This window comes from Brachyistius frenatus, unplaced genomic scaffold, assembly GCF_029030835.1.
Source record: "Brachyistius frenatus isolate BFR_SWC_R1_liver_20210118 unplaced genomic scaffold, ASM2903083v1 Contig_66, whole genome shotgun sequence".
NCBI classification, from domain to species: Eukaryota; Metazoa; Chordata; class Actinopteri; family Embiotocidae; genus Brachyistius; species Brachyistius frenatus.
The window spans coordinates 1,706,612-1,728,246 of NW_027210665.1; the positions used below are offsets into that span (position 1 = coordinate 1,706,612).

General features: G+C 40.3%; 1 protein-coding gene across 2 annotated transcripts; it reads left to right on the forward strand.

Moving 5' to 3' along the window:
- The first annotated feature begins 930 nt into the window (after positions 1-930).
- LOC138625832 (uncharacterized) lies at positions 931-19,513 on the forward strand. Of its 2 annotated transcripts, XM_069707041.1 has the most exons (23): positions 931-936; positions 2,420-2,508; positions 3,369-3,434; positions 3,533-3,648; positions 4,865-5,119; positions 6,803-6,918; positions 8,260-8,378; positions 9,036-9,363; positions 10,605-10,762; positions 11,992-12,132; positions 12,231-12,264; positions 13,011-13,238; positions 13,436-14,169; positions 14,484-14,611; positions 15,082-15,198; positions 15,331-15,447; positions 15,648-15,743; positions 15,831-16,042; positions 16,141-16,187; positions 16,300-16,343; positions 17,356-17,424; positions 17,507-17,657; positions 17,800-19,513. In XM_069707041.1, the coding sequence occupies exons 2-23, from the start codon at positions 2,452-2,454 to the stop codon at positions 17,953-17,955; spliced, it is 3,489 nt and encodes a 1,162-aa protein (XP_069563142.1). In that variant the 5' UTR covers positions 931-936; positions 2,420-2,451; the 3' UTR covers positions 17,956-19,513. The 2 variants fall into 2 exon arrangements, with proteins under 2 accessions (XP_069563142.1, XP_069563143.1); XM_069707042.1 differs by lacking the exon at positions 3,369-3,434.
- Positions 19,514-21,635: the final 2,122 nt, after the last annotated feature.

A 21,635-nucleotide genomic window follows, 5' to 3' on the forward strand; every position in this document is an offset into this window, starting at 1 on the left:
GATTTTTAATAGATTTGCAAAAATTTCTAAATTTTTTATTTCACGTTGTCATTATGGGGTATTGTGTGTAGAATTTTGAGGGAAAAAAATTAATTTAATCCATTTTGGAATAAGGCTGTAATATAACAAAATGTGGAAAAAGTGAAGCGCTGTGAATACTTAAGACACACAATTAAAGTTTATATATTTTGAGCCAAAACCACAAAACTAAGTGCTTAATGGCACAAATATGACAATTATTTTTTAGTCATGAAGCACAATTTTTATATATGCAACACACATTTTGATGCTAAAAGACTATTATCTAGGCTATTTATGAATTCACCAAATACTTTTTAAATGGGGCACTTGTTGACTGTTTTATGTTTTTTTTTTTTTTTTTGTAAATTCCTTTTTAAATTCGAGCTATTTATTGGTGCATTCATTCTTGCTTTGCAACTTCTTTTTTATAGCCTAGTTCTTCATTTTATAGCCCATAAAAATGTAAAATAATTCGTTTGTAATTTAGTTTACGCATTACTAGTTTTACATAAACATTTACAGAGTTTAGTTTTGTTATAGACAAATGTGTAAATGTCCTTTTTCTACTTACAATAAATTGTCAATTAATACAAGGCTTTATTACTTTTTCCGTGAGCGCGCGTTTATTCATGAGCTCTGCGAGCTGCCGGGAACAAACCGGAAGAGATCGTAACCCCTTTTAGCGCCTTGTTTTTTTTTTTTTTCTGGATACACTTCCGCTTTTCAGCGGATGTTGCTTAGAAATCCCGAAGCTACTGTTAGTACAGACTCGGATCCTTGAAAATGTGTGCCTTTCGTGTCTGCCGGGCGCTGGCGGAAACGTTCCCGGTGGAATAAGTCGCCTCCATTTGACTGATATTGTGTGTGAATATCCAGGGAGGCCCCACCCCACCCCCCAACCTCCCCCGGCCGCGGGTAAGCTGCAGCCGAGCACCGATCACCATGGACCGGGTGTAGCATTACCGCGGCTAGTCGGCTAGCGCTAGCCGATGTCTTTTTTTTGTTGTTTTTGTTTTTGTTGTTTTTGTTGTTGTTGTTGTTGCACTTTCTGTTCGAGTTCAGGCTGAGAAAGTGGAAAACCGAAAGGGCGAACACGTGGTCTTTGCAGCTGTGTGCACGTCTGTAGCGCACCTGGTGTGTTTTGAGTGAGCTGTGACACATAAACATCAGCTCCAAATGACAAAAGAAAACACTCGGGGAGTCTTTGCTTAACTTATACATGCAAGCAGCGAAAGTTGCTTCACTGTCCTTGTCAAGACGGCTTTGATTTGCACAGCTGGAAGTCTCGACAGTTTGAAAAAGTAAAATTCAACAAGTATTTTCCTGTTTTTAAGGAATTAAAAAAACAACAACCAGACTTCAGATTACCACCCAGTTATTTGTGCCTTTATGTTTCCATCAACTCGGTATTGTACTAACTGTCCGTCTTGTCACGACTATTAACTTTGTTTTGTTGTTATTGTTTTGGTTAAGAATCTTATCTATTATTCAGTTGTACCAATAATTCAACATGTGAATCTGTGTTGGTTGAAATTCCTCCATGTGGCTTTTATTCCCTGAGAAGTTTCTGAAACAATGGATGTAGTTAGAATATGTTTTCAACCTGTCGTACAATGTTGGACTCATTCCCACAGAGGCAAGGTGCTTATAATATTAATAAGTAATGATTTATGTGAATAATTGATCATTTCTTTATAAATCGGGCTCAAAGGGTTTTACGGGAGAAAGTGAAAATGAAAAACGGATCAAATAAGATAAAAGTTTGCAGTGATTTAAAAAAAACAAAAAACAATCACTGGATAAAAACTGTTATAAAAGTAAAAACAAGAAGTATTGAATAAAAACAGTAATGTTAAAAAAAGATACAAATTGTTCAAAAGCAGGATTGTAAATATTGGTTTGGAGCTGTTTCTTATCGACAGAAGTTGCTTATATGATTTGTTGTGGGAGTACGATCCGACCCGCCGGTGTGTAGAAATAGAAAATTACTTCACCATATTTTTTGTAGTTAATTCTTTTCTTTTTTTTAAATATCCACTATTAACACCTATGAGGAAAGAGTGGATGTGCTAAAATAATTCAGAAATAACTCCTCATCCTCACAGGCAGCCAGTGCAATGATGCTTAAACTGGAGTAATGTGATAACACGATGAACGTGTTAAAGCTCGTTCACGCTGAATTCTGTGCGAGCTGCAGCATATACATTTTTTTAAATTTATTTTTTGATAAACCAGAAAAAAGTTCGTTACAATCAGTCAAGAAATTGCAAGCGTATGAGTTGACTTGTAGTATTTCTGAGGTGATAAAAGGCTGTTTTTTTTATAACACTGTTTACGTGTAAATTAAAATGTAACTCAGAATAACATTTCTCTCTCTCTCTGTGTGTGTTTCTTGCAGCGTTCTTGCTGTGCCTTAACAAACCGTGGACCATGATGGAGCAGAGAAGAGCCTTAACTATTCCATTTGCTGCTGAGAACAATAACCTGGTAAATGTTAACTATTTTTTTTTTTTTGAAACATCAAAAACAACTTTTCAAGACGTTCATGTTATATGGTAGCTTTAAGCGTGCGGCATCGGTTGCATTTTCTTCTTGGCAAGATACTGTCGCAACGCTCGCTTTATGGCTCTACGCTGTACTTTCGCACAGGTTTGCTCTTTGCACTGTTAAATTGAGTAAGCAAACGCACTCTCCGCACTAAATGCTGAACTTTTTGAGAATTTAAGCATCTGCAGCTGCAACTTGCATGTTTTTGCATTAGCTGTTACTTTGACTGCAACTAACACTTACTTTCATTTCCAACTATTTCTGCAGTTAACTGGTTAATTGTTTTGTATGTAAAACACGAGATAACAGGAAATGGTTGATATATAGCTACCGGTTAAAAAAGTGTATTCCCCAAGTTGATCTCCTAAAGTTGAAGGCCTTTTCTTTCTATCAGCCCAAAACCAAAGATTAAACTTACTGTCACATCACACAGAAGCAGCAAATTCTTACTGATGAGAAGCTGAAACTTCAGTGTTGTTAATATCTTTTACTTTGATATGAACTTAATAAGATCTGCAAATCTTCAAAAGAGTTGCTGATTTATTAGTTCATGATTGACTCCGCTTTCTCTGCTGCTTATAACTGCATTGGAAATCTGATTTAAGAAGGCAGCTTATGCACATTGCTTTAATACCAGTGGTTTCACAGCTGAAACCACATGCTTGCTTCATGTAAATAAATAAGTCACGAGCTTTTGCACTTGCTTTAGTTGCGCTTCTCTTAAAGAGTCTTTCAGATTTTGCTTGTTGCCAGCAATACATTTCATTCAGGCATGTGCACTAACCCCCTGTGAATTTTAGATGGAAAGCCCATTCAGAATCCCCATGACATGTCTTTCATCAAACTGTGAGAAGTTAGACAGACAGGTACAGCAATATCTTTGCTCTCGGTCAGAGCACATCAACATGTGGTGGCTGGTCGGAGTTATTCTGAAGACTGACACCGTTTCTGTCCCTTTGAAAAGGTTTCCTGGACTGCATTCACAGGTTGCAAACTCAGACATCGTAATTCACAGCATAAAAATGGATCCATGATGTTTGATCACAACCCTGCAGCTATGATCACGTTGGAAATGACCAGGTAAGAAGGCAAACACAGGAGCTCTGATAGTATTTATTGCACACTTGAGTATTTGGTTTTTGTTCTGCACGTCAGTTAAAACGAACAAATATGTGTTGTTGTCTCAACTGAGCTGGGCTGTGAGTTTAGTCTGTTATTTTCCCCCCTCTGTGTATTTCATTGCAATTTCTCAAACTTTCACAAGATGGGGCTCTCACACTTAATATTAAAGAGGTGTTAATGAGCAGCAACATGTCTTTTTTTTTTCACTGTCATAAGAGAATTTCAACATTTCTGAAGCTGAACCTTAAAACCAGGAATATACGCTGCAACTTGCATTGAAATAAATTCCCAGCATATACATATAAATATATATACTCTGTATAAAAATGAATTAAAATATGAATTAAAATATTAAATATATTTATATATAATCTATTAATATTAAAATAACATGTTAAGCTAAAAACTGAATTTTGTAGACTGCAAAAAAGACACAACATTTTTTTTCCATGTAATGACGTGTGTGCACGAATGTGCCGCATGCTTATCTTGTTGTGAGTAGTATAATTTTTTTTTTTTATCAGTGAGATAAGTTGTTCAGAACGAAACCTCATGAAGCTACAGAACAAGTTTTGCAGGACGTTGTTGCTTTTAAGGTGAATAACAGCTTTTTTTTGTCTCTCATATAATCATTGCACTCTTTATCGTTATCAATTTACCTTCTATAGTAGTTATGTCTCAAAAAATATTATATAATAAATATAATAATAATAAAGTTACAAACGTGGTGCATAAAGCATAGCACCTCACCAACTCATCAAGTTCTATAAAAGTACGGTCAGTGGTTAAGTTATGGACTACGCTACTAACTTCTGATGTCACTGTCTTAGTCTGACTTTTGGTATCTAAATACATAAAACAAATATAAAACTGTTCTCACTGATAAATTGAACATTTTCACATTTATCCCGTGTCTGCGTACAATAGTAATTATACATTTCTCAAGTTGCAACACTTAAAGGAAACATCACTTCTGAGCACGAGGACTCAAAGCCGAGCTTATCACAACAACACACATGGCTTATCCACGCCACTCGACTCCTCCCTTTTCGATCGCCTCTCCTGCAATGACAGATAAGCTTTAAGTCAGAATATTTTGATGGGTGATAATGTTGCATGGAAGATGCTGCTCAGGAAAGGCCACAAATACACATTTCTCTGTTTCTTCTTGCAGGAGGAAGCCCCTTCTGATCCTAACAGATGTCCTGAAGACGGAACAGGGCAAGGCATACGTAGAAAGGATGAAAAAGAGTCCCACCATGAGCAGCAGAGGGCAAACGGCAAGTACGCAGAGGGAGAGCAGTCGATGCAGAGACGAGCCGCCGACCTGCAGAGACACTCGGTCCAGCCAGAGGGAGACCGGGAATAAGAGGAGCGAGAGTGTAACCCCCAAACGCACCTTGAGGAGCGCCCCTTCGTCCACTCAAAGGTGGGAAAACATTGGTAATGGTCTGTACTTTGATAGCGCTTTATCACCTTTTGGTCTCAAAGCGCTTTAACATGGTTTTCCCATTCACACACTAGTGAGACAGATCACCATGCAAGGTGCTGCCATCAGGAGTACATTCACACACCGATGGTGCCGGGAGCAACTTAGGGTTCAGTGTCTTGCTCAAGGACACTTAGGCATGTGGACAGGAGGAGCTGGAGATCGAACCACCGACCTTCCGACGAGTGTGCAACCCACTCTACCGACTGATCCACAGCTTCCCTAAACCGTAACATTTTTGGAAATGAGTTAGATGGGAAGATCGGTCCTTCTCCCATATCTTTTCCAGTGTAAACCTACACCCTGCATCGCTCAAAGACCGGAAGTGGGGGGGGGGGAGCAGTCAGCCGGCCTCCGTCCAAAGGAAACAAAATCTGATTTCCAGCTGACATGTATATCTCATTTGTTTTAATGCAAAGTGTAATCTATATGCTGGACTGTTATTTTGTGGGTAGCAGTAATTTCCTTGAGTCTTATCATGAACATCATGTTGCCCGGCAACCAGACTTAAGGAAGTGACTAAGCTAGATACACAGACAGAAATATGGGCAGCTTGTATACTCCAGTGAAAGCTGATCAAGCTGTACGTTATTATAACAGCGGGTGTTTCTCAGTCTCAAGGATGCGTCCTCGCGTCCTTTAGCGGCGAGCGAGGTGAGCGTCATTGAGGTGTGCTTGTATGTGAGCGTGGGATTGTGGACACTTTAAGGACCCTGAGGATACAGATGATGCATGAACGAAGGACTCGGTTATGAAGGATCTCAGACATTGGAACAGTCCTTTGCATGATTTCTTGATGTATCATCCTAGAAATGCAGCCGACCAAGGACGCATCTTTGTGATTGAAAAACACCTGCTGCCCCCCCACTTCCTGTTTGGATATCCACACGGATATTAGTTTGATCGACTGCCAGCATACACGAAGGACATTTTGATAGTCTTACTGAATCTACTCTTAATTTGTAATCAAACTCTCCAGATGTTTAAAAAAAAAAAAATTACATATGAAAATACTCTGCTTGGAATGATAATCTGTCTCGTATGTTTGTTCGAAAACAAAAAAATTAACTTTAAATTCTCCTGTTGAAAAGCTCTCTCTCCCTTGTTAAATTTAAAAAAAAAAAAGTTCAGAATCTTTGAATAATAAAGGTCTTTCATTTTTATAAATTTACCAGTTGGGAACAAAATGTCTCGTAATTTAAGTCCACTCTCAGAAGACAGTTTGTGCACCAGTTTGAGCTCTCTCTCTGACATATGAAGGCAGATTGTGTAGTAGGTCGTTACTTTTTACACAACTCTTGACTAAAAAGCAGTGGGAGGTATTCTTTATTGGGGTAATTTCATCTATTTGTTTTCGATTAGTTTAAGGAGGAATTACTTCTTCATAGAGTTTGGTTTGGCCAGCTATTTCCCAGGCTGAATATGTGGTGATTTTAATACCTCACAGAAATCTAATTTTCTGCATTTGTTTTTCCTGAGCCTAGTCCTGGTTATTTTGTGATTAAATATAATTTTAGCGTAATGTCCTGAGATGTTTTACACAATTTAACTTGGCTTTGCTAAAAATGAAAATAAAGTGTACAGCAGAATCAGAAAATAGTGTTTTTGGTTTCATGTCCTCAGGTCCAGAGTCACAAGAAGACTACTCGGCGCTGATAACGAAGACGATAATGACGATATCAAGGAGGTGATAATAGGCAAGGGCAGCGAAGAAGATGACAAGTTTGCTGAGGTTGTAGGTGGGTAAACCTGAAGATTTCACCTCTATTGAGTCCCTCCAGGATTTCAGGGAGTTTTGCCTTTTATTTTATCCTTTTTTTAAAGATTGCTTTGTAATTTGCGGAGTTAAAAAAAAATGTTGTGGTAAAATTGTGAGAAGTAAAATTGTTTTACTTTTTTCCATCTACTACCTAATAAAGAGTCATATTTAATCACTGCGTATGATAATAAACATACTGCATATCACAGAAATATTTAGGTTATTTTTTTCCTTTTTCTATCTATTTGGACTTAAGATAAAGGCTTTAAAAAGCTTTATAAATAATACTAATTGAACCCTACTGTATGCACAAAAACAAAATGCACGCTCTTACGACTGGAAGTGTGTATAAAGGTAATTCAATTTACAGTATTCCTCATTCCCGTTATAGGACCACATTTCTCATAAACTCCTTTTTTTCTGGTTGTTTTGATTTGTCTGGTCAGCCAGTAAGTCGTTTGTCTTGATGATGAAAGAAGAGGTTGAAGAGCCCCGCTGACTATAAATTGGGCGGCACGGTGGTGCAGTGGTTAGCATTGTCGCCTCACAGCAAAAAGGTTCCGGGTTCAAATCCGGTCCTGGGCCTTTCTGTGCGGAGTTTGCATGTTCTCCCTGTGCTTGCGTGGGTTCTCTCCGGGTTCTCCGGCTTCCTCCCATCACCCAAAAACATGCACGTCAGGTTACCTGGCGCCGCGCTAGTGGCAGCCTGTTGCAGCAGCTCCCCCCTGAGAGCCCCCCTCCTGTAGTGAAGAAATTTCCCCTCGGGGATTAATAAAGTGAAATAATAAATAAATAAAGGAGTTATTTTTATTGATAAGGTGATTTTTGTTTGGAAAGGCTTACTTTGTGCTTCTTTGAAGAATCTTTTTTGCTGAAGAATTGTGTGAATTTGTCAAAATTGCAAGCTCATGGAAATATTGTGAATATGACTGATTTTTTTAGATTTTTTTTTTTTACCTGGAATCATGAATCATTTATCTTTTCCTTTGGAAAGCATCACCCTTCCTATTTTCCCACTCTCCCTTGACTTTGCCGAGAAGTTTTTATCAGGTGTCCTTTAATGTCGAGCTTTTTTTTCAAGAGGAGAGGTTTATTCACACGCCTTATTTCTAGAGTAAATAAACCCGTGATGCAATTTGAATTTTCACAAGACAGACTTTACTCTGCGATACGCCGATGTGCACATCTGAGTTCACAGGTCAGCTGTATGTTTTTCCATTTATCATACACTTTGAAGACAGGAAAGTCCGTCTGTAGTTTGTCGATACTGTATGCATTTAATTTAGCATCAGTCTGATCAGTGTGTGTCTGTCTCAAACAGATTGTGGGTTGTCAGTGAGCTGGGAGCCCAGCGAGGATACAGAAAGCTGTGATGAGTTCTCTCCACCGAGCATCAAGGACACGTGGACAGATCCAGAAAAAGACGTACAACACAGTTTGGTGGGTATCGCACAAAGCCACAGGTTTAAAAACTCTAAATGTTACCAAGGATAATTTCCTTTCATTAAACCAAACCCATTCCTGTAGAAGGCATTTAAAAAAAAAAAAAAGCACAGGTGTGCACCTTATGATGTGAACTTGGTGGCAACACTTCACTTCTGGCTCTTTCCATGTTTATCTTACCGGGACGTTGCAATTTTGGCTTTCAGCCCACTTATATTATGAAAATCTAATTTTTTCCCATGCATTCAGATGTTGTCATTCTATTCTTGGCCTTTATCAGACATATTAAAGGCAGCAAAATATATTTTTAAGCAATAATTTTTAAGTAAGGGACCTTTGTTGTATGTCATGCCCCTCTCGATCCTTGTTGCCTCTTCACCATCCGCTGTCATTTAAAGGCAGAAATAGAAATACCAAACAAAATCTTTGAAAGGATTTTTTTTTTTTTTTTGTGGCCAAGAGTTACATGAGAAGGGAAGCAGGAAAACAGCTAGCCTGCTAGCCAAAGAAGGTTTCTGTGTGGAAAAAGGCTTTTAAAGATAATCCTCTCATATTGTATTTGAACTTGGCTCTGTAGTTGTTGTTTTATCCATCTGAGATGTTTGTTGAATAAACACCAAAAATGATGCATTGTAATCTGCGCTGTCTCAACAGAAGAGGAAAAGAAAGGTTTCTGTGTCTCAGTGTAATGGGACGGGAAGCCCCAAACGCCACTGCGAGAGAGTGCTTCGCCTCACCGGGGAAGACGGAAGTGATGGAGAACTGAGCCCTGCGAGTATTTGTCAGGAGGATAATGAAGAAGATGGAGATGTGGAGAGCCTGGAGCGCAGCATTGTACAATTCACAGTGGGAGGAGATATGACCGATGTTCTGGTCCCAGTCATCACCCCCAATCTGGAAGTTGGAGACTTTATGGACAGCCCCAGACTAAGTTTATCGTCCAGCCAGGATAACACGACTATAACCAGCCCGGCTGAGCCCAGTGAGTTCACCATGTCTGTTTGTTTCTGTCACTGAGGAAACAATGTGCTGGCCAATTATTCTGCTGTGTGTGTGTGTGTGTGTGTGTGTGTGTGTGTGTGTGTGTGTGTGTGTGTGTGTGTGTGTGTGTGTGTGTGTGTGTGTGTGTGTGTGTGTGTGTGTGTGTGTGTGTGTGTGTGTGTGTGCTTAATGTATTAGGACTCCAGAGATGATAAGCAGCTGCATACAAACATATAGTATATGACCTTATTTGATGGTGTATAATGGAGATGTAATGACCTTTAAAGCAGACAGTGGTCGTCCTACAAAAGACATGTGGAGCGGCTGAACATTAGAAGCACAACAGCAGCTAATAAGCCACACAAGCTGCCAAACCAAAAGACTAATGGAACACAACATAAGAAAAGGTTGTAGTAAAAAAAAAGAAGAAAAAAAAAGAACTAAATATTTACACAAAACTTAATTTCTTTACTTTGCAATTGTCATAGAAACACATTAACGAGTGTGTTGTTTTGATTAAAGCTGCTCATGAAACAGTTACATGGTACAACATGACGAAAGTGCTAAACTTAGATGATGTAATGAAATCTGAGCAGTCTCCATCTGTTGTTGAAGATCACGAGATTCAGATGAAAGAAAAACTCACAAATTCTTAAGTTTACTCTGATTTGAGATATTTTTTGGGGGGGCTCTACAATCTCCAAGGTAGGATTGAACTTTCATGCTTTGTCGTTTTGAAAGATTGCTGTTTAGTCTTTGATTAGTATTTACCTGTTTTTAGGCTTTAACAGAAAACGTCACCCCCACTGTTTGGGTTACTGCGACATGCCTACTCTCTCCCACAGTGATCTCTATCATATAAAAACATTAATCCATGAAAAGAAAAATAGCAACTTGCACGTTTACAGCTATATTTGCTTAACAAACTTGTATCGACTAACTAATTCAAGCCTTCCTGATAAATTGCCAATCACAGATTTATCTCTGAGCATTTAAGAGTTAATTTGTCCGATTTCAGCTGTTCTCCAAATCAGTGCTTTTCTTGGTTCTTTATGTTTTTGCTGTTAGTCAATATTGTTTGAACAGATTCTTTTAATGCTCTCTTTTTTTTTTTTTTTTTTTTTTTAACTCTGTTGATTTTATAATTGGCCTGAAATGTCTGATTGTTCGAGCTCCACCGATAATCGGCTTGAGAGTTTGCGTAACTTTTTCCTAAGGCTTTTCCTCATGCTTGTATTTCAGTCGTGCTGTCCAGTGATGATGAGGAGGGTGGAGTTTCTCAGCGCTGCAGCCAAGTGCTCTGTACACTGGTCACTCTGGGAGACGCGGTAATAAAAGGACAGTCCTCTCAGGAAGGTGTGGCCAAACAGCAGCAAGCTCCCGACATACAGGACCTGCAGGTTGGTACAATGTGCCCTCGTGTCTTATTTGATCCATGCGGTACATCATGAACACATTTCTTAACTGATGTCATCAATGTTTCCGATCCCCTTATACAGTTCTTTCACTTTTTTATTTTACCCACAGAAAACTACGTGTGTGAATGGGAAACAGTGTAAAGCGCTTTGAGACCGCTAAGGTGATAAAGTTCTGTATAAGTGCAGACCATTTACCACAGGCCTCTAAACTCATGCCCACAGCCGGAGTGTTTAGAGACATTATGCGGGGAGCTGAGGTTTTACTTCACCCTGGGGTGCCATGCTCACCGCCTGCCAATTGAATTAAACATTTGTGTATACATATTACACACTGTAATATATTGTAACACTTGCCAATAGCAGAAAGGGGATGTGGCAATAAATTAAAAGGTATATCTGGAGCTTAAATAGCCGAATTCATGTTGTGAACATATACGTCACTAAATAATGAGCAAACTCGTTGCATCGATGGCTCACTTGCAGAGATGGGTCGTTTCAAAGGGAGGGATTTTTCTTGTGACTGTTCGAGTCAGTTTGTCCTGCCAATCACTATCATTGTCCAATAAGTGTCAAGACGTCTTCTGTGGAGGAGCTACCAGCCCTTTCAGGCAGTTTCAGTCTGGTCAGATTCCTCTGATAGTGCTGACTTTCATGTCCGAATAGCAGACGCTAAAATTGAACCATCTGTTTTCATCATATGTAACCTGATGTAGAGGTCCAGTCACATTTTGGCGCCATCTAGTGGTTACTATGTGATGCGCACTGTAACTGCAAAAAGTTGTAGGCTCTTCATTAATTTTTTTTGGTTTATTAAAAGAAATTCTAGTTTTGCTTCATCTAGAATATAAAAAAAGGTTTACGAGAATAATGTGCAGGTGAAGACGTTACTAAATTATATCTGATTAATAATAAAGCAGCATCACTCTCTTCACATTCAAAGGTTAATACTGATTGATTTCCACCAGTTATTTTACCTTTACAAATTATTGCTGTCATCCACACTCTCCATGCTGTCATTCTTGTTACCACCACTAGATGTTGCCAAATTATTTTTAAGCTTGCACACAATGGCTTTAAAATATTTACATAAAAAGAAAATTGGAGATTATTGAGATGTTTGTGCGTATTACTGTGTCTGCCTTATTTTGCCACCACACCACCCTCTTTGCACTATTTTCCACACACTATACGTGCGTATGTTTGTGTTGCAGGTGTTGCAAGCAGCCGTTGCAGAAGTTCCTCGTCCTCTGCCAGCGCCACCCATCCCTAGTCTGGACTACGCTTACATGGGGGTGCCCTTCTTCACCTTCCACTGTGGAAGTGTCGAGGGGAAAGCAAATGGAGGCATCATGGTAACCTGAACAAAACACAAACACCAGCATATTCCACTTAGTGTTCATATCAGAATTCGAGTGTATAAAGTTGAATCTATTTTTCTCTACCTTCACAGATTGTAGAGCAAAATGTCATCATCCCATTGAAAGGTAACAATGTGAATATTTTTTTTCATCAATACTACATTTGAGTATCTGACTAGGTTTCCCAGCAATCTCCCTTCTGACTCTAGTTTTTTTTTTTTTTTTTTTTTTTAATAATCCTGAAGATAATATTTCTTGATCAGCCTGATTGATCAGTGTTTGCAGTGAGGTAAAGCTCTAAGACCTGCCTGTGACCTTTGGTCTGGGTCTTCATAACTTTGACACGAAAGGATCTCATCTCATCTCGTTTTAGTCGAGCTGTCTGCACATCATCGTCTCCCAGTTTAGAGGTCTATTTCAGTTAGTTAAGTTTGTTTGACCTCTTGGATTAGACCCTGAAGACCCTTGTGCACTGTCACCGCTGAGCCAGAGAATATCCCCTTCTGGGAACTGAGGAGGTCTGATCTCAGCTTTGTGTATGTGTAAATATGTATATATATTTGCGAAAGGGAAACTAAAACCGAAGATACATTTTACAAATACAATATGAATAATGAATCATGAATAAGACTTTAGGATGGGCGTAACACGAAGTGAGCAATGCAACCAGCAGGTGAAACCCAATCCAGCGTCACTAACGCAGTATAACGCATCAACAGTGAAGCATAAGATTCGTTTAAATGCTGCAGATATGAAAGACTGTTTTTGGTGAAAGAAATTGACTGATTGCTTTTACTCCCGAATGATTTACTTCTGCACCAGGAGAAAACACTTCTAGACGAATCTGTAACCTGACCTCCTCTTGTCCTCAGACACTAGCGAGCAGTTGAATGTGGTGTTGACCTTCGAGCGCAAAGAGCTGAGGAGGTACAGCGTTTGGGAGCAGCAGGAACTGGAGGAACGGGAGGTTCACTTTAAGGGTGACAGGGATCCTCCTCCTACGGCGGCCCTGCTGCTTTGTGTGTCTGATTCTGCTGCAGCGTCTATACATAAGGAACTCTGCCAGCTGTGTGTCGAACAAGATGGAGCCATAAACGCCGGTGAGACGACTGGAAGATTTTCTGGATACAGATGCAGAAACACAAATTCCCAATCTGGTCTGAGCAGACAAATGTGATGCGGACTAGATTTCCTCTAAACTGTTGGCAGCTGTTTGCAGTTGGAATTTATTTTTTGTTATGTATTTCTGACCTGATTTTCAGTATTTTTCATATTGTTATGCATTTTATTCTGATAGGGGAGGCCAGCCCCTTCATCCTGCTGACTCTGAGAGATCCCCTGGAGGGAATGGAGGGCGCATTGTTGCGCTCTTTCCTGGACATTGACTGTCTCAGCAGTCTAACACATGAACAAATCATGTTGACGACCCATGATGTCGACACAGCCAGTATCTTGGACCATACTCACGTTCTTTCCCTGGACGAGAGCATAGAGCTGATTAGAAAAAGTGGACTGGACTCTCACCTGCTCTCCATACTGGGCGTGACGATCGACGACCCTGAACTGAACACACCCGAGGAGGACTGTGATGGAGATAAAAACCCCACAGCAACCGTCCAGGTGGAGATGGACTTACAGGAAGAGCTGTCGGAGCCGGAGCCTGTGCCGGAGGCGGAGTCGTCGGAGTCATCGGAGTCGTCGGAGGCGGAGGCGTCGGAGGCAGAGGCGTCGGAGGCGGTATTGGTGTCAGAGGCGGCGTTGGCATCGGAGGCGGAGGCAGAGTCAGCGGTAGAGTCGGCGCCGGAATCTGAGGCGGAGTTGGAGGCGGAGCCGGAGTCTGAGGTGGAGTCGGAGCCGGAATCTGAGGCAGCACCGGAGTTGGAGTCGGCGCAGGAGTCTGAGGCGGAGGCGGGGTCAGAGGCGGGGTCGGAGGCGGGGTCGGAGGCGGGGTCGGTGTCGCAGAAAGACACGAAAGTGGAGCTCACGCCAAAGGAAGAGCAGAAAGAAAAAGAAGTGGAGCCGCCCTCTGAGGTACGTGGTTCCCATTCGAAGTGAAGCTACTCAGAGAGTCCACCTCCTCAGTGTGTCTACTGATTGTCAGAGGTTCAGTCAGAATCATTTCCATTATTGTATTTGAGTGAAAAAAAAATAGAAAATTGTTCTAATTCTAACAAACAAAAATAAAACTTAGTAAAACATGAAAAAAGCAACACTGTTGGTAAAAGAATTAATTTATTCTTTTCTATAATCATCTCAACCCCTCAGATTTATTTTTTGCTCGTTACTGGAGGTCTTTACCTCCGAGGTAAGAACCCCTCATCAATGATATACGTTCCCTCCCACAGAAGAAGAAGGAGGAACCGGCTGCTGTATACACACTGTGCCATTATAGAACCAAAGGATCCTACTCTGCTTTGCTGTGTAAACCCAACTCCAAGTGGACTAAATATAAACATCAGGGTCTGCCCCGCAGGCAAGTAACCTCCAGTTATCATATATATCCAGCTTCTCATGCTGCCTGGTGCCACAGGGGTCGGCGTCTGGCTTTCAAATGCGGATCTTCACAGCCGCTGCAGTTCTCTGTTAGCAATAAAAATATTTGAGATTAATTTCTCAGTTCTGAAATTTGAGATTTGCTCATACAGAAAAGCAATCTGATACCAAAGTGCTCTTTTCGTCATAGGGATCTTTTTAATTGAAGGGAATACTGTCTGATTAAGTACCCTGAAACATAAAGCACTGACTTTTATATTGACCTTAACAAAGACATTGTTTTATGTATTAATAAGGTTATAATTTCCTCCAGTATTGATTTGACATATTGGATCAGTGCATCCCCAAAAAAATGCATTTGAACTTTTATACTCTACAATCTACAGTCTGTCATCTACTGTCTACTAACAGCCCATTCTTCTCTCCTCCTCCTCCTCCTCCTCTCATTAGGTTGATCCAGTTTCCTCCTCCGCCCTTGAAAGGAGGAATTACTGTTACAATGGAGGACCTGCAGTGTCTCGACAACGGGCAGTTCCTCAATGATGTGATCATTGATTTTTACCTCAAGTACGTGACACATTTTTAAACAAAAGGCATCAAGCTGATGATGAAATTTCCTCATGAGTTTAGGAGAGAGAGAGAGAGCGAGAGCGAGAGAGAGACGTTTAAATAAATTGTGTTGTTGTGTTTTTGAACCAGGTACGTCCTCCAGAACGCCTCCGCTGCTGTGGCCGAGCGCTCCCACATCTTCAGCAGCTTCTTCTACAAGCAGCTGACACGCAGGGACAACGCCAGGGAAGGCAACAACAGTGAATCGTAAGTATCGCATACAAAGTTCGGTTATTTAAATTACGAGGTGTGTTAAACTCAGGAAAGTCCAAGTCGGAGTCCCTTAAGATGTCACGTTGAAGTCCAGATGTACTAGAAAAAAATAAATAAATTGCTATACAACTTTCAAACTTCCCAGCGTGACTCCAGAGTGTGTTGAAGCATCCTGTTTGTATTATCGTGTGCAGCTGTCAGAGGCAGAGACGGCACCAACGCGTGAAGACATGGACACGGCATGTGGACATCTTCAAGAAGGACTTCCTGTTTGTGCCTGTCAATCAAGAGTGAGTTAAATACATGAAGAGGTGTATTGTTGTCCAGGGTATTTTTGGTATGCTGTTTAACACGTCACATTTCTGTTCTCTGATTAGAGCTCATTGGTATTTAGTCGTCATATGTTTTCCTGGGCTGGATGAGCCTAAAATGGAGGACTGGACCGGTCCGAACGTACAGAAGGGAAAGAACCCCGGTGGGGCAGGCGAAACTCGGGGTCAAGACGTGCCCCAAAGATGTAAAAGCTCGAATGATAATGCAGAGACACCACCTACGTTACAGCGCAGTGACAATGTGGACACAGAGACAGGTGTGTCCCCCTTTCTTCTACCTTTTGTGCATATTTTAAGCTTTGATTTAAGTTGTGAATGAAGCTGAAGGTAATTTGGCTGCTTTCATGTATTTTAGGAAATGCTAAAGAAGAACCCACCAAAGAGCCACCACCTGGTCCAGTGGTAAGAAATGATTCTGTTGTGCTCACTAGGGAAAACAATATTATCTTTACTGCCTGCAATTTTGTCTTCATTCGTTTTTCCAAATGTGCTCAGTCTCATTTTGTCTTTGTAGAACTGCACCGAGCTGACGTGCCAGAAAAAGACAGTTTGCAAGAGGTGAGGTTTGCTCTGCTGCTGCTACGCTGACTTCATGACAAATGAGAATGATTGTGGGGTTTTTTTTTCCATGAAAAAGTCAAGATAATATGTTTATATTTTTGTTATTGAATCCATGATTTGATTTGATCGTTCTGTATAGTTGTTGCACCAGCAGAATTCATTCCTTTAATTATGACAGAATTTGGCATAAATATCTAATGGACCAAAACGACGAGATGATGACATTTTCTATTCAATGGGTCAAAGGTCAATTTCACGGTGACATCAAAATGTTCTTAAAAAAAACTGGTCTGGCTTTTATTCAACACCATAACTCAGAAACTGAGGGGAGATGGTGACCATATTTCACACATGGTCAGATACTGAAGGGGTTTAACCTTGAAACTGCTAATTGTACAGATCTTCTGTGCTTTCGGGTTTAAAAACGTGTGAAGCAAGCACGTTTTAGAATCTGTAGCGTCCCTGCAGTAACGTGTGTATTTGAAGCATTGTCTGCTGTCATGGCAACGACTTTATTTAATTTTGAGTTAGCCTAAACGTCAATTCAGTGGCAGCTTCCATTTTGCCTAAAAAAAAAAAAAAAAAAAAAAATAGAATAGTTTTTTATTGAATTCTTTTAAAGTCTTCACTACATACATATATATATTCCGAGTTTTGATAGATATGGATGTAAACTGCCCTTTGACTTATATTTGTTTCATGCAGATTGTATTGAATTATTGGTTGTACTGCATGCGTGAGTGTATCCACAGAGCAACAGTACATTCACAGATACCACAAACTCATACTTGGTACAACCGCACACAACGCCTGACATCAGAATGTGCTCCGTGATTCAGATGACTACTTGTGCGCACACTTTATTTTATTTGGGAGGAAACTGCAGCTGATGTTAAACAAAAAGCCCACTTAAGCTCTGGTCTGTCAGTGTAGTCGACTTGCATTTGTATTTATTAAACTGAACGTGTGGACTTAAACACTGACTCACAGATGTGTCTCCTCACTGCAGGCCGTGTATTCTCATTATGGATTCCCTCAAACTTTCTCTTCATGAACGAGTATTCAAACTCTTGCGGGAGTGAGTATGACACGTCGAATCCGTCTGTCTGTAGCTGCATGTGTGTTGATGTGTTTTTAGACGACCTGTGTTTGTCTCTCAGGTACTTGCAGTCAGAGTGGGAGGTCCGGCGTGGTTCATCACGAGACTTTGGTCCCGATCAGATGACGAGCTCGCACTGCAAAGTTCCCCTTCAAGACAACACCAGCGACTGCGGCCTCTACCTGCTCCAATATGTCGAGTGTTTTTTGAAGGTAAAGATCTTATTGTTGTCTGTTTTTTTTAATTTTTTAAGGCCACCGCAGTCTGACATATTTTAAAATATGGCCACTTAATTTGGCATAAAACTTAAGGCATGCACATTTGGAGGGTAATTGATTGTGCTTCTGCTTGCAGGACCCTGTGGTGCACTTTGACCTCCCTCTACAACTAGATCGATGGTTCCCGCGGCAACAGGTTCGGCGGAAACGAGACGACATCAGAGATCTGATTCTTAACCTTTACCGTCATCAGAACCTGGATAACAGACGTATGAAGCAGCTCAGCCGTTGAGGCCTCTGCATTCCCGTAGCCATTATTATTAAATCACTGCTCATACTGAGCGAGGGACATTTCAGTATGAACTGAAGATATTTCCCTTTTAGTTAGATCCTGTTGTTATTTTATGCATTTTTAACTTGAACCAAACACGTAAACCTTTAACTATCAGTGGGTCCTGCTAGAGAACATGAAGGTATCGGCTCAGTTAGAATAAGTGTGTGTCCATCTAACCAGGATCTGAAATATATCTAAACACGCAAATGTTTGAACACCGCAGGACTTTTTACTGATTGTTTTTATGTTGATAGATATTTTATTAAAGTAAATATTTGTATTTAATTTTCTATTTAGAATCACAAGAGGAATGTTTTACTTGTGAGAGTTTAATAAGTGGTAAAGCTTAGTTTGTACAGGAAACAGTTTCAACAGTTTTAGTTGCATTTAGTTGCTGACATTTTGTTTACATTTCATGTGATGTATGACTAAAAGTCCAGTTCACTTCCAAGTCATGTTTTTTAAAACATTTTTTTTTTTTTTAATTAAAATAGTTCTGATTTCACCTTCTTTGGCATCAGTACACTTTTACTAGATGAGATTTACTGAAGACAATAAAAAATAGGAATAAAAATGCAGGCACCAGTATCCACTACATGGCAGTTTACTTTTCTTACTGACTATCTTTGTAAAATGCCACTGAAGCCTCAGGAATGTGCCTCACTCAGTTATCCTATTAGCCTCTTGGTTACAGACAGGACACATGGGATTTAGTCGCCTCCTTTAAGCAGCAAAACAACTGTGTATCTCTGACTTTCTGGATTGCAGTTCATCAGACTGCAAAATACTACTGGGACACTGCAGTGTTAGCTGATGACAACTTTACCTGCATAAATTGGCAGATTTTAACCAAATCCATCAATGCAACCTACTGTACACTCTGTCACTCTGCAGATAACATATTACTCAACTTTTCTCGAAACTGAAGCATCGTCGTCTGTTTGTCCTAATTTGACAGCTGTCCTTCTGAAAGTTAGTGGTTGCCGTCATATAAACTAACAGCTTCAGCATCTACACAATAGATTTAAGCGTTTTGGTACAAAACGTGGGGGAATGGATGGATCACACTATCTAAAACCATCAGGGCCTGTTGGGTGATGTCTCAAAGTACTTTATTTTAGTGTCGACAAATCATTTATTTTATGAACACCGTAGAAGAAATAAGAATCTTTTAGGAATTTGTTTAATTTTAATACAACCTGCAAAAAGTTTATGGCTGCATAAACACTGGCATGTATTACATTATGCTCTAAAATGAAGACACGCTTAAGACCCATCCCGACCTACAAGACACATACTACTTTACTGTTGTTGCCTAAATTCGTTTCAACAGACATCAATCTTGATACTCTTGTAGTTTCCCTGTTTTTGTCCAGATGTTTATGTCACTATTAACACCTTTATGACGTTCTCAACACGATGCTTTTTCAGACATTGTGCTGGATGAATGTACAGGAGCTGATTCCAAAAATACATTTGGTTTCAATGTATTAAGTATTAAAACTTGTAGAACAAATTACATTGTTTTTGTTGTTGTTGTTTTATCTGGTTTTCCATTTGAAACTAGATAGTTGCAGTGAATAAGTCCAGTCGGGACAACTGGAGACACGTTGGGGTTTTGACTCTTGACGTTTTGTCCTTCATGGTGTTCGTTACAAGTTGCGGCAGCTGTAGTTCGGATGTTCGGGCGGGTTGCCCGCTAATTGTAAGGTTGACGGTTTTATCCCCAGTTCCTCCTGTCAGCATGTCAAAGTGTCTTTGGGTAAGACTCTGAACCCCAGGCCGCTCCTGATGGCGGGCGAGCACCTTGCAGGGCAGCGGTGCCACCAGTGGGGTGTTAATGTGTGTAAGTGGGTGAATCGGAAACAGAGTAAGGCGCTTTGAGACTTCTAAGGTGATAAAGCGCTGTATGAGTGCCAACCATTTACTAGCATTCAGTTAATTGATTCTTTTCTTCTTTTTTTTTTTTTTTACCCATTTTGAAGTTTTCTCCTATCCCTTAAATTATTATTATTTTTTTTAACTCTTCATAATTTATTTGTTTCTAAGGTCAAAAATGTAATTTAAAAAAAAAAAGCCTTTTATTGCAGTGCTTTGTATTATCTGTACAGAGGTCACCTTAGGTGTATTTACTGTCAGTCAGATCCCAACACAGTCACTTGGTAATCCTCCTGCTACCATGTACAGCAGTTTGCACCGTCTATGCTCCTATAGGTTCATCAAACACTCCCCTATGTCTGCACATTGTATTGCACATCATGATTTTAGAGGCGGAGGACCGTGGCTTCAGTGATCCCGCTCATTCAGGAAGCCACACATACATAAAGTGAACAGTCAGACTAAAGCCAGTGGCGTGGCCGCCTGCTTGGCTAGATGGTTTCAGGTTATCAGATCAAGCACTCGCAGAGTTAAACATACTTCAGGTATTTGGCTTGACGCCTGGACCACAAACAAAGCTGTTCAGCCAATCAGAGTTTCATTTATGAATTGTTACTCTGGAGCAAAATACTTGAAATCTGTTTGGAACTGTATTTTCTCTGGTTTTAAAAGTCAGTTGTGTCAGCAAAGAGCAGTCTTTTTGTTGGTGTCGGTCTCTTGGTCCACCGCTGTGGTCCTGTCTGAAATAAATATCAAATTCTGCTACATTTTATGAAAGCATCTCTAGATCCCAAGCGATTAATCCTGCTGTCTTCTTGTGATTCCCGACAGTGAGATACCTCAAACAATAATTGAAAGGGTTGAATGTAAAGACACTCCTGTTCCCCAGAGGATGAAAGTTGTTTCTAACTTTAACACCTTCCACCATCATCTCTAAAGATTTCACTGTGTTTGTTATGATAAAATAAATGCGGCAGTCCCAATCGAACATGGTAAACATCACCATTGCAGCATTCTCGGTGGGCTTGTTAGCGTGCTGAAATGAGCATTCCCGTTAAGTACATTGTCACGGAGCCGCTGCAGGTTTTGCTGACTCTTAAGTCGTCTTGGGTGACACTACATCTTAGAAAACGTAAGCCCTCATCACTCGCGTCTCTTTTTCTTTGTTTTCAAATACAATGCTGTATTATCCATCGACTTAAAGATAAGAAGAGACAGACTTCCTCTTTTAAAAACAGGATCAACACCATTGGAAGCGTTTGGGGTTAGAGGTCGACTCCAAAGCCCATGATTCACCCTGCTGGCACTACGTTCAGTACACAGAGAGGATTTCAGTCGATCTCTGTGTGTCTGTGTGGGTGGATGGTCGAGGATGTTTGATGGATTTCTTTTACAGGATCAATTGTTTGTCAATGAACTTCTTAAAACGTTCGATCAGGCCTTTCCCGTGTTACATAATCTCGTGGCTTTTTGATTGGGGATATTTTTGGACTTTGGATGGGCCTGCGTCAGTGGATGCCAGTTGAACTGACTGACAAGAGTTTTAAGTTATGCATTCGTCTGCTTGCCGTTGATTGCCTTTGCTACTTCCTCTCTGTCCACATTTCCTCCACAGCAGGTTCCCTCCCTTCCCATTGCTGCTCCAGTAACTTCTGGGGGAGCTTGTCTAAAAGGCTTAGAGTAAACAGGATTAGAGAGCATTAAAAAAATCCTCCTCTCACTAAGGGCCATCTGCTTATATACCTGAGCCAGGAGCTTTT

Excerpts from the sequence above, each read along its gene's own strand:
- LOC138625832 (XM_069707041.1), top strand. The coding sequence starts at position 2,452 with ATGATGGAGCAGAGAAGAGCCTTAACTATTCCATTTGCTGCTGAGAAC. Across the intron at positions 5,120-6,802 it reads GCCCCTTCGTCCACTCAAAG|GTCCAGAGTCACAAGAAGAC; the intron begins GTGGGAAAACAT and ends TCATGTCCTCAG. Across the intron at positions 10,763-11,991 it reads CCGACATACAGGACCTGCAG|GTGTTGCAAGCAGCCGTTGC; the intron begins GTTGGTACAATG and ends TTTGTGTTGCAG.